We start from the raw sequence: 12,005 nt of genomic DNA, 5'->3' as shown, positions 1-12,005 counted from the left end.
CTCTGCTCTAGTTCACTTCTCTTTTTCACCACCATACTGTCCTATAACACACTAATCTTTGACATCTAACATTTTATTGTAATCTAACTCTTCTTTCCCCTTTCTGACACAGTACTTAACTGTAGTGCTATATGACCTTTGATGTCTAGCAAATTTATTTGTTTCAAATATTAAACATTAAACATTCCCAATTATAACTAGTAGCAAGTTTAACCAATTAGCTGAAAAGCTTGTTAGTACTTTGATGGGAAATGTATTTTGGCAAGAGCTGAACCCTCTTCACCGACATGCATACACACACACAAATTATATCAAAGATTATGAACCCACTGACACTGGGAAAACATGTACATATCTGCTATGTCTACTGTACTCTGAGGCCTTGTTTACTCATAGTCAATTACTAGTCCTACTTATCTTACATGTTAACTATTTTCTTAGATAAAAAAAAAAATCTTAGTACCAGTAATTCTAATAATAGTTATAGCATAACTATTGAAAGCAAAAGTCTTACGGAGTTTTAAGTTCTCTGTACAAAATTACAGGAATACTGTTAATATGAAGGGTACTATAAAGCAGAACATGTCTGACAGGTACCATCACTGGTGACTCAGGTGAAAACAAACTGTGGTAAAAAATCATGTCCCTGCGGTTTTGAACGAGGTCAAGCTATTGGGGAGGAGGGTGATCTTTAATCTCTAACCAAATATGACCTTTTCAGCAAAATGAGTTTTGCCAACCAATGAAGACACTTATAGTCCAGGGGTTTAATGGTTAGGCAAAATTTGGGATAGATTAAAGGGGCAGTATAAATTTCATTGCAACTGTGGATAAAGAAATGTACATTCATATAACTTTTAATTTATTTATGTTTTAAATTATTACATTTACTTTCTCCCTTTCTCACTTTCTTGTCATAAATTATAACATATACTTCAACAATAGGAATACTGAAGAAAGCCATCTAACAGTAACATAACAATACGGTAAATATAGCATTCTTAAAATTGTCAAATATGTATTTAAAAACAAGAAAAGAAAAAGAAATCAATATTGGTCATACCATCTGGAAAGTTCTGCCGAGTTTTTATCCACCCTGAAATTATCTAATTCTGGGCACATTTTATCCTTTTATACAATTACCCAAGAAGTTTAAGCATTTGCCCAGAGAGAGAGAGACTTTACTTGCTTCTACAAAAGCAATGCAGCAAGCAGCCAAGAAAGTGGCTGGCTTTTGACTCCCATGCTAAAAACCCCCTTAACCCCGAGCATTAATGATCTGAACAAAGTCTGGCTTGAGAGCTGCTCCACCCACAAGGAATCCATCAATGTCACCCTTCTTGGCCAACTCCTGGCAGTTGCCAGCACTGACAGAGCCACCATAGATGATGCGAGTGGACTCTGCAACTTCAGCATTCACATTGTCCCGCAGCCACTGCCTAAGGTCTGCGTGGACTTCTTGTGCCTAAGAGAGAATAAATAGTTACTGTTATTGTATAAAAGTGGAAAAGAGAGAGAAGGGGTAACCTTATCCCTTAAAAAGTAATTTTCTCTTTCACTTCTCTTCTCTTTATTTTGATCTTTTGGCAGATGACCTTGTTGAACTATAAAAGCAATAAGCTAGAGAAGTACACAATTATTTAAATGTTTATCAACATGGAATTACAAATTACCTGTTCTGGGCTGGCTGTCTTGCCAGTTCCAATGGCCCAGACTGGTTCATAAGCCAAGACAACACGTGACCAGTCAGAGATGTTGGGGAGGAGAGCCTTCATCTGTGCAAATACCACCTCTTGGGTACGGTTACCCTCGCGATCCTCAAGCTTCTCTCCAATGCATGGGATCACCTGAGGAAAAGATTAAAGTATTTAAATGAATGTCACCTGAACTACTTTAAGGGGGCCGTTGCAACAATTTTTTTTTTTTTTTTTTTAATCTCCTGTAATCTGGTGGGCTTTGGCAATCTCGTGATGTAATATTTTTGCTAAATATGTAAATTTAAAGGAGTTATGACAATCTCTAAGCCCCCCACCCCCCCCTCCGATGTTTACATTGTTGCGTCCGTGAAAATTTACTCGACAAATTTGTTTTTTTTCGTATTTTTTTCAGTTTATTTTGGAATTCTCTGGTAGCTAGCTGGCAACTCTGTTTACCCATCAGCTGATTGCGAAGACAGCGGCCCTGGGAGACAAAACTCCACCAGAAAATCGGAGAGAAAGGTTGCCAGCTCCTAGCTCCATGACACCATACCGCAGACATACGGCCTCATCACACAGTAAGGGTACACTATTAATTGTAGATGCTAGTTTAGTATATGATAAACGTAATATGATTTGAAATACTTCTAAATCACAGCTGCAGCAGTTGTTTATAAATTTAAATACCTCACGTCGTCAGGTTCGGCCTTACAACCCATGTGCTCCAACAGGAATTTCTACAATCATTTGCAGTTATTACCATTAGTACTTTGCAAAAGGGGGGGACCATGTACCAGTTACACTTCAGAATACCATGTGAACGCAATAGAATGCAGCAAGATTGCTGCAAAGATTAGAATTCTAAAAAAAAGAAGAAAAGAAAGAAAGGAAAAGAAAAAAATCGAGGGAAATCCAAAATTTCGGAGCCCGTTATTTCAAAACTACACTTTTGTCAACAATTGTCAGCATTTTTAAAATTCATCCATAAATAATTGGGCAATTCTAATGGAGTTTGGATCATTTAAAAGCTGAATATATTTGCGATGATTTACTCAAAGAAAAATTCTTTTTAGTTAATAGTAGTCCATATGATGCTCATAAGACTAGACATTTAGAAAAAAATAAATTCCCACTAAACTAAGACGAAATTTAAAACTCTGGTCTTTGCAAATTTTAGGTATTCCTATAGATTATAGGTGGTAATTTTTTCAACAAATTTGTTCGATGGATAAATGCCATTTTTAAGAGGCTGTGATTGTTCAAAAACTTGTTTTTCGTTAATAACTTTATTATTTATCAGCCGAATGATATGAAACTTGGTGGTGTTTAACACTTTATATTTATGTATAACACATTAAAAAATCATGAATATCCGACCGTAACTGACGAACTTTGTTCTCGGGTGTGACGCCCCCCTTAAACTAATGACATCGGGTAAAAATTTTGGCAAGTGGACATGATTGCAGGTTTATTGGTGTGCACTGACAGTTTCCTGTTTGTGGCTGCTCGTTCGGTAGTTTGCGGGCAACATTAGGCACCTAAAAGCCTGTATTTTGATTTTTTTTTTTTTTTTTTTTTTTTTTTTTTTTTTTTTTTTTGAATACCAAATTTCTTAAATTTGCTTTCTCTCTAGGTGTTACTGCCTAAAAGTTTTACCATAGAAATGATGTCTACTATTGGAGAAAAACAAACTCTGCCAGATAAGCCAATGGCACGGGAAGGGCTGTGTTTGATGTCGCACACTACTTTGTCCACACCTACCAGACATGTATGTACATGCCATCCACATCTTTTAGGAGATTCTAGTATTGACTCAGTTTTCTTGAGCAGAAACATTTAAGATGTGATAATATTACCTTCAGCCCAGCTTCAAGAGCATGTCCGACCTTCTCGCTGATGAGCTGATCTGGCTCACCAAAGACATTCCTGCGTTCAGAGTGGCCGAGGATCACCCACTCACACCCACAGTCCTTCACCATGGCAGGAGAAATCTCCCCAGTAAAGGCACCTTTGGCTACCTGTAAGAAAACAGTGACATTGATTGTGAAAAACTATTTTCCTTGCAAAATTGTAAAAAAAAAAAAAAAAAAAAAAAAAAAAAAAAACTATGTATATATGGTATATATACATATACCATCTAGATTGGATACATTTCATTTCAGGGTCACAGCATACATAATTTCCATACACTACAATTGTGGCTGCAGCACAAACAATATATCTGTGAATGAGGTGACGAAGCATACTTTTGAGGGGCTATAACTTCTCAGTCACTGTAATAATGGCCAAATCAGTGGACAACTGTTTAGTGCACACAACTTAGGAGCAAGCCCAACACACGTGGCATAGGATGTGTATGCCATGATGTGACATCACATCATCCAGCATGAATGGGTTATGGTACACTACCGGCATATGAGATTGCTTTTATCTGACTCACACTAAAAGTTTTAAATCTTTACTCTGCTAAAAGGTTACAATGCAAAAAATAAAATTTCTTTTGCTCACACTATATCAAAATAAAGAATACAAGAACCCAAACTTGCCTTGTAGCAGTTCTGGGCTGCAATACCAATGTTTGCTGGCATGTGTTCCCTGGTGTACATCAGGTAGCACTGAGGGCAGCCCACAACAACCTCTGTCAATAGAAATTCCATTGAGTTAACAAGAAAACTGAATTTTGATTAATTAAATGTAATAAAGAGAAATATTTGCTTTAGCAAGAATATAAACATGCTGGCACAATAATAATAAAAAAAAAAAAATACAGCTATTATATAATTGTAATAAAAGAAAAATAATCAACAGGAACACCCAAACAATTTTCTCAAAAATAGCAGGACAGAGCCACTAAAAATCTCAAGGGGGAAGACTGTACTTAAGTTGAGACTCCATATCTATAATCTCCTAACATAAATGTCTCAGTTGACTTATGTATATGTCTTGTCCCTTTGAGGTGCAGACAACAACAATGCAAGTCTGCATATAATTAAGATAACATCACATTTATAACATGATGCTTTTGGAAACATTAACTGGGCTATTTGTTTCAGTTTTACCACAATGTTATATAAGAGATATACAATTACATCACATTCCTTTATAGATGGCACCAACAATAAATGAATAAACCCAAAGGAGCCATGTTTACATATATACAATTTTAATTGTGTAATGTCATAGTCATGAGATTCACTGCAATTCCCTTTGTTTCGTTACATTAGATCATCATCATAGGGTCTATTATGATGTAAATAGTAGTTCTAGTTATAAGCTAGAACTGTGAAACGTAGCAACAGTGAAACCATTTATGAAAACCAAGACAAAGTGCAAGCATGTTTAATTTTGCTTGTATACAGATGGCATCTCAAACACTGAAGCACCATATGGTCAATTCCTAGGCTTACTTGACATAAAATATCCAAAACTACTTGAATTTTCAGGAAGAGGTTGCTTGTATTACTATAACTGCTAATAATAAAATATGTGATGTTAACATTATGAAAGCGATAGTAATAGAAAAAAAAATCCACAGTATTCAAAGCATGGGCTAATCCCATGATCAGGTAGACTTAGTAATCAACTCTCATGACTAAGCACATGTGAAGTATAATGTGTACTAGATTGTTGGAAAACTACAACATTATGATAAACATACTATTCATTATAGCTTTATTTACCTACTACAGTGTTTTTTTACAAATGCCCACAAAATCCACTATATGTATGGCCTTAGCCCTTCTTAGCACTACTACTATATTCCTTGTCACTATTGTCTTTCTGTAACAAATTAAAAAGGTACTGTAAATTTTTAAATCATCATATATGGTGTTAAAAATGGACTCACAGCCAGTAATGCAGGCACATTGTCATTAAGTAGTGCCGTCCACGACTGAAGATTTTTTTCTTAATATTCAGTAACTTCAACTGTAGATAATTACCAACGATTTTAATACAATCCATAATCTAAATAGAGTAAAACTTACTTTACGGGAGAAAGGCATTCTAAAATGTCACAATTTACACGAGGAGATACACATGATACACAGTACACAAAATCTTATATCTAAGGCAATTTCTAGTGCAGTTTTCACACATGGTAATCAAACTCATGATTAACCCATTCGTCCCGGGTGTCACATATATGAGACACAGGGAAAAAATAAACAGTGTCGGGCTGCCCGCCAGTGCGATGCTGTCTCGGAGCCGCGCTCCGAGGCAGAAGCGGCGCGCGGCCGGGCGGGCAGACAGACTCCGGGGAAGCTCCGCCCGCCGATTTTGTAGCTGCCCGGATTTTTTAAATTTTGGCTACAAAATGTACCTGGCGTGAGTGGGTTAACAGTATAGGGAATCAAAGCTGACAATATCTAACACTTTTCATATAAACCATTTCCTGTGCAAATTTATTTCTAAAGTTATCTGATATAGAATTATTTGGCAAAGCTCTTGACCTTTGACCTTCACTGTTAAGCAAATGACTAATATATTTTTGGTTAAACTAATGTGTATTTATCTGACTAGGGGAAAAAAGGATCCCTGGACAATCAACAAATCTACACAAGAAACCCAATAAAAACTTAAATCAATAAGCCAATCACAAGTAAGGACTATTTCATGTTTCTTATTGTTCAGGGAATCATGCAGCTCTTCTAAGATTGTATCAAATGGTTAACTCCTATGATCGAGATGATATAACTATCACATTAAGGAAAACAGCCTACCATTTGGATACAGCATATCAAATGACAGACAATGGAAATTAAATAATATATATATAGTGTTCATGTGCACCCAGTCTAAAAGCCAAACACCCATCAAGTGGCTGCTAAGTAAGCCTTGTGGCCAGATTTTGGGACACTTGCAGGCAGCGAAGCACGGTTTTGTTATTTATTTCTATGAAACGGATTTTCAAATGAACAAATCAATAATGAATTAAAATTTAGTGATTTTTCCATTAACGATTGGTCAAGTTTCTGTAGGGAATTGTTTATCGCTTGGTGCATGAAAAATATTGCAGTGACAGGGGGCCCAGGAAAGACGATCAAAATTGACGAGAGTAAATTTGGAAAGAGAAAGCACAATGTAGGACGCATGATTTAAGGACAGTGGGTGTTTGCTGGATTTCGCCAAGAAACTAAAGACCTTTTTATCGTACCCGTTGAGAAAAGGGACTCGGACACTAATTACAATTATTAAAGGCTATGTGCAACTCAGGAGAACCATAAGTTCAGACTTCAATCACCTTAAAGTGAACCACTCATAATTTTGTTGATCCTAAAACTGATGCCTATACTAATAACATCAAGGGGAAGTGGAGGGAGGAAAACCCACCATCGCTCAATTTGGCTGCCGGAAAGTGCATTTTGCTGGGTACTTCACAAGGGTGATTTCCTTTAAAGTCCACCCCAAGGCAAATAAGTAGCTGCACCATTTCCTGCTTGCTGCTGCCAAGTCATAGCCTCCTTCTCTTTAAAGTAAGCTAAATATTTTGGAGGAAGTAGGTGTGGGAGCTTGTCCCTAGTAGGGGGCTAGGAGGGTATGCTTCGTTTGTGCAGTGCTCTTTAAGAAATTTCGTTGAGATTTCGGTAACACTGACACAGGCGCGGCGCATCTTGTAGTGGCAGGTGAACAAAAAGTTTACATGTTTATCAACGATTTTAATTTTAATTATGTTTTTCCTGAGTATGTCCCCCCCCCCCCTTCAACCCCTGATTCCCCAAGATTGATGGGGGTAGGGGGGGGGGGAAAAGAGAGAGAAAGAGAGAGAGAGAGAGAAAGAGAGAGAGAGAGAAAGAGAGAAAGAGAGAAAGAGAGAAAGAGAGAAAGAGAGAAAGAGAGAAAGAGAGAGAGAGAGAGAGAGAGAGAGAGAGAGAGAGAGAGAGAGAGAGAGAGAGAGAGAGAGAGAGAGAGAGAGAGAGAGAGAGAGAGAGAGAGAGAGAGAGAAAGAGAGAGAGAACAGCAACGGCTGTCTCACTTACCATTTCCTAAGAGAAATGTGTGTGTACTGTAGATATATTGTGATTATTAATGGTGGACCCATCAGAGACTTCCCTACTCCAGCCAATAATGTTAGGGGATCCAGAGGGTAATCTGGGGTGGGAGCTGGGGGTGGTTGTTCATCGGAGGCATTTTAAAGCGCATAAGAAAGTGAAAAATTATAATCTTGTGCCAATTATTGCATTTCATATGATAAAGAAAGTGGGAAAATGGGGTACAAGTTACTGAAAGTGACACGCAGATACCGTAAAATGAACACTGCCCTCTTATAGAGAACAAAACATAGTAAAAAAAAAGGCATAGCTGCAGCGGCTTCATATTTACCACAAAATGACAAAAATATCCATATATCACCACTCAGAGACAGTCCACAGCACCCTTGCACAGCCAATTTTTAATATCTGTTTTCTGTTAGTTGGAATGAAGTGCTAATAAATGGGGAATGCAGGAGGGTTTGCCCCCTTGTCTAAGGAATAAATAGAAGTTAGGAAAGGTTAGGTTCAGTTTTTAGGTTCGCATGATAATCTGGCTTTGGGACAGTCTCTAGAGGGTGCCTCACTCTTGGTAACAAATACCTTGTAAAGAATTATGTTACCTTGTACCATATGGGTGTAACATGGCCATTATCTAAGTTTATGTTTAAGATGTGGGTAAATGTTACCAAGAGCAATGCACAGAGATAAATATACATGGTTATAAGAAATAGAGGAAGTAGTTGCAGACACTGACACAAATAGATAGAGATGAATGGACACCGCCATCTTATAGAGCAGAAAGAATAGAGTGGGATAGAACATAGTTTAAGTTGCAGCAGCCTTATAGTCACCGTTAAATGACGAAAATATAATGCGTGCTTGCCTTACAAATTCTAAGTTGATCAGCTCATTTACCTAGCGCAGAAAAACATAACACTGACTGCATAACTCTTTAATGCATGCCCTAAGTAGTACCAGTACTACTATGCGCATGTCAAAACAACATTTGGCTACTTATCAGTGTATAATGTTACACATTCATGCTCTTAAATTGCTTTATTAATGTCCTTATACTTCATTTACGTGTTTTAAGATTCATTTATAGCCTTATTTAGATTCGTGCACATTCTGCATTTCACACTTCCTTTCACCTGCTGCCAGGTTGACACCTGGCCAGCCCGCTCATTTTGAGACGGAACGGCGGTAAGAAATGTTGCGTTTCCAGTGTTCATTCTGGGTTATTCTCAAGACTATACAGTGACAAAGAAGATAAAATAGACTTCATCAGCAATCCCAGTTTAATATGTGGGCCCACCAAGAGCTCTAAATGCCAAAAAAAAAAAAATAAAAAAAAAAAAATAAAAAAAAAAAATAAAATAAAATCGAAGCAATCCAGACGGTAGAAGAAAGCAAACAAAAGTTTGACGGTTGCAGATATAATGGTATTTGATTAAAAAGAATACAGCTCTATTTTGCCGTACATACCGAGGTGGAGAGAATGTGTCCTGGGGGGTGTTGGGGGTGGAGCTCCCCATCAACCCTCCGCTCGGGCAGTGCCCGAAGGGCACACCTAGTCATGGCAATTTATATTGATATATTAGGTTGGTTTATTGGTCAATACATTTTTGGTGGGTTTGAAATGTGTGAATTCCTGTAGAGTTTTGCAGAAAGGTGGGTTGGGTTCCCGAAGAATTTTTTATTTCTGGCATGTCAGTCCGAAGAATTTTAAAGATGGTGCTTACATCCGTAGAGTTTCATTGGCTGATTTTAAGTTGTTTTTTGGTGCTAGTTTTATGCATTTTTTATCTTTATTCTTCTTATTTAAGCCTGTTTTATGCCATAATTTCCCTGATATACTTCATGCCCTCCCCTGCTAACAGGACTATCAAATCAAGATTGTCGAAATAGTACTCAATCTCCTGAACGATTCATTTGTAGAAGAAACTGCCAAAAATCAATGAAATCATTGGATTTCCTGCATAAAAACTTTTTTTAGTCAGTATTTGGGAGGGTGCGTCGCTCTCAGTAACAAATACTGAAATAAAGTAATAAACAACACAGGCACAGTTGCTTTAGCCTTACATTTACCGCAAAGTGATAAAAATATTTGCTGCACATCAAGTCCACAACTCCCTCACACAGCTACAGTTCTAAATGTCATGTTTTCTCTAGTTGGCACCAAGTGCTGATAAAGGGGGGGTACTGGGGTCTTGCCACCCTTTCTAAGAAATAAATAGAAGGTAGGAAAGGTTAAGCTTGCATTTTTGGTTTCATATGATATCCTGGTTTTGGGACTCTCGGGAGGGTGTGTCACTCTTGGTAACAAATGACGAGGTTCATTCATTTGTATGTTCGTTTGAATTAGTGACTGCCTCTGACATGTTCAGTCTCACTGCAAACTTTTACCTAATATATATGTTCTTGGGAAGGTAGAATCTATGCCTCCCTGGGATTTTTCATAAAATGAAAATGTTCCCATGCTTAACTTTGCTTTAGCAAAACATACAAAGGTTACGGCAATTGTTTGATTAGATATTCTACAGAGTTACATAGAAAATGTACAGTGCTGATCACTGCGCAAGTTCTAACATATAATATTCATGGATTCATGTTAAAAATGTGATGAGACAGGTTCATCTGTAATTAGAATTACTCGTTCCTGTATTACATTCCACTTGTAAGGATGAAAAATAGTAATTTAATTCGCAATATCTATCATTTTGTTTGACATTTCAAGGATTAGAGATCTTATCAAATCCGGATGAATGTCTAATATGACACGTCGAGGGCCAAAAACGGCAGGATGTCAATGTTTCCTCAGCGCCCGTGGAAAAGTACCCGGCAATGTGACCTTCATGATCCTCAAGGTGACATGTTCACCAACACGGACTTTGGGCTGAAAACCGTCGTATTTAATAGTAGTGTGCCATTTGCCAATTCCTTCCGCCAGATACTTGATACCGGCCCCTCCCCTCCCCATAATCCTGGTTATTCAGGGCGGGTTGGGAGTGATGTCTGCAAGGCCTGTCAAGGTCGTTCGAGATAACCCTTTTGCCGGCGCTTCTCCCACTCTGATCTCCGTTTATAATACCCCTGTATTCTACTGCAATGTAATTTATTCATCTCTGGGCAATTACATACTTGTGCAAGTTATATTCAGCCATGACAACTGTCTCCAAGCGACCACCGGCTTCGCCCTGTCGTCACGTACACATTTTCGCCCTCATATTTTCCATAAATTCTCATGTCACTCACCAGTGTTGGGGCTCAGCGGCCCTGTCTTCATGAAGGAGATGATTCCATCGATGGCGGCCTTATCGCCGTTCATCTTCCAGTTTCCACCGACGAAGAATTTCCTTGGGGAGGCCATAGCGAAGGGCTTTGTGGGTCTGAGAGACGAGAAGAGAGGTGCGCTCAGGGGGACGTCCGGCCGTCGTCTGCCGATTCACTCGCTCGCTCGACGTCGAGACGGACCTTCACGCGACCTTCACGGGGCACCTTGCAACCTTCCCCTTGCTCGGGTGCCACGGGCGGCCAGTTCTAACAGGGATTCTATTCGGGTATTGATCCTCGCATGTCTTTGTTGTGATTCAGCACATCTCCGGTAAACAAAACACAAAGCCAAGCCGTCTTTTCAGTAAACGTTGAAACTTTAAGACTGTGAGAATCTGACGTGAAGGACAATCGATAAACTTTGTGTTTCGTAAGGCAAACTCAAATCACTAATACTGATTATCTATTAACACTCCTTATAAATGTTTACCTTTTGAATGATAAATAAAAATTCCATTAAATGCCAATCCTTCTTCGTGCAGGAATGCATCGGTCCGGCCGTATCTCATCATCCCCGGAAGCGGGAAATTCAAACGATTCCTTGACCATAATTTTCTTTTAGAACTTCCTAACGCTACTTAACTTTAGTTTAAATGCTCATATATGGCGTAACATTTATAAAGTTTGTAATAAGAAAAGATCTTGTTATCTCTGTGATATACAATGACTTCATTTTACATTTCCCTGAATGAGACAAGGCCTGTCTGGGAGGCGTCCCACCCAAGACTAATACGTGTTAACGACACCTCTCTTATCGATATCATTAATCATGTCGTTGGTTAACCAACTTCGTAATTATTAAGTCCACACCTGTAGCAATAAGTAATTGAATACTGTTTCTTTATTCATCTTTCTTCACCGTGAAGGGATAAACTTGTGTCCCTTTTTCTCCTTTGTGTAATCACTGCATGCAGTATGATCCACGAATGATCCCTTCCAATGATAACAGATGTATAACGTCAGATATTCATAACAGTCGCTCCACAACCTACTAGTAATTAAT

The 12,005-nt window shown here is 38.3% G+C and overlaps 1 protein-coding gene across 1 annotated transcript; it reads right to left on the bottom strand.

Moving 5' to 3' along the window:
- Positions 1-845: 845 nt before the first annotated feature.
- On the bottom strand, positions 846-11,305 carry LOC113816889 (triosephosphate isomerase). Its single transcript, XM_070122668.1, has 5 exons — positions 10,925-11,305; positions 4,240-4,335; positions 3,554-3,711; positions 1,674-1,847; positions 846-1,465 (listed from the first exon to the last, which is right to left on the bottom strand). Exons 1-5 carry the CDS (start codon positions 11,037-11,039, stop codon positions 1,259-1,261), a joined length of 750 nt encoding a protein of 249 aa, XP_069978769.1. The 5' UTR covers positions 11,040-11,305; the 3' UTR covers positions 846-1,258.
- Between the last annotated feature and the right edge of the window lie 700 nt (positions 11,306-12,005).

This window comes from Penaeus vannamei, chromosome 6, assembly GCF_042767895.1.
Source record: "Penaeus vannamei isolate JL-2024 chromosome 6, ASM4276789v1, whole genome shotgun sequence".
Classification (NCBI taxonomy): domain Eukaryota; kingdom Metazoa; phylum Arthropoda; class Malacostraca; order Decapoda; family Penaeidae; genus Penaeus; species Penaeus vannamei.
Note: the sequence above shows the minus strand (reverse complement) of the source record. Positions and strands in the feature narration are given on the sequence as shown.

What these genes read in the sequence shown, in the direction of transcription:
- LOC113816889 (XM_070122668.1), bottom strand. Translation starts at nt 11,039, where the DNA reads ATGGCCTCCCCAAGGAAATTCTTCGTCGGTGGAAACTGGAAGATGAAC. An exon ending in CTCTTGAAGCTGGGCTGAAG is followed by an intron (nt 1,848 to 3,553) that starts GTAATATTATCA and finishes TCTTTTCCTCAG; the next exon opens with GTGATCCCATGCATTGGAGA. An exon ending in AGACAGCCAGCCCAGAACAG is followed by an intron (nt 1,466 to 1,673) that starts GTAATTTGTAAT and finishes ATTCTCTCTTAG; the next exon opens with GCACAAGAAGTCCACGCAGA.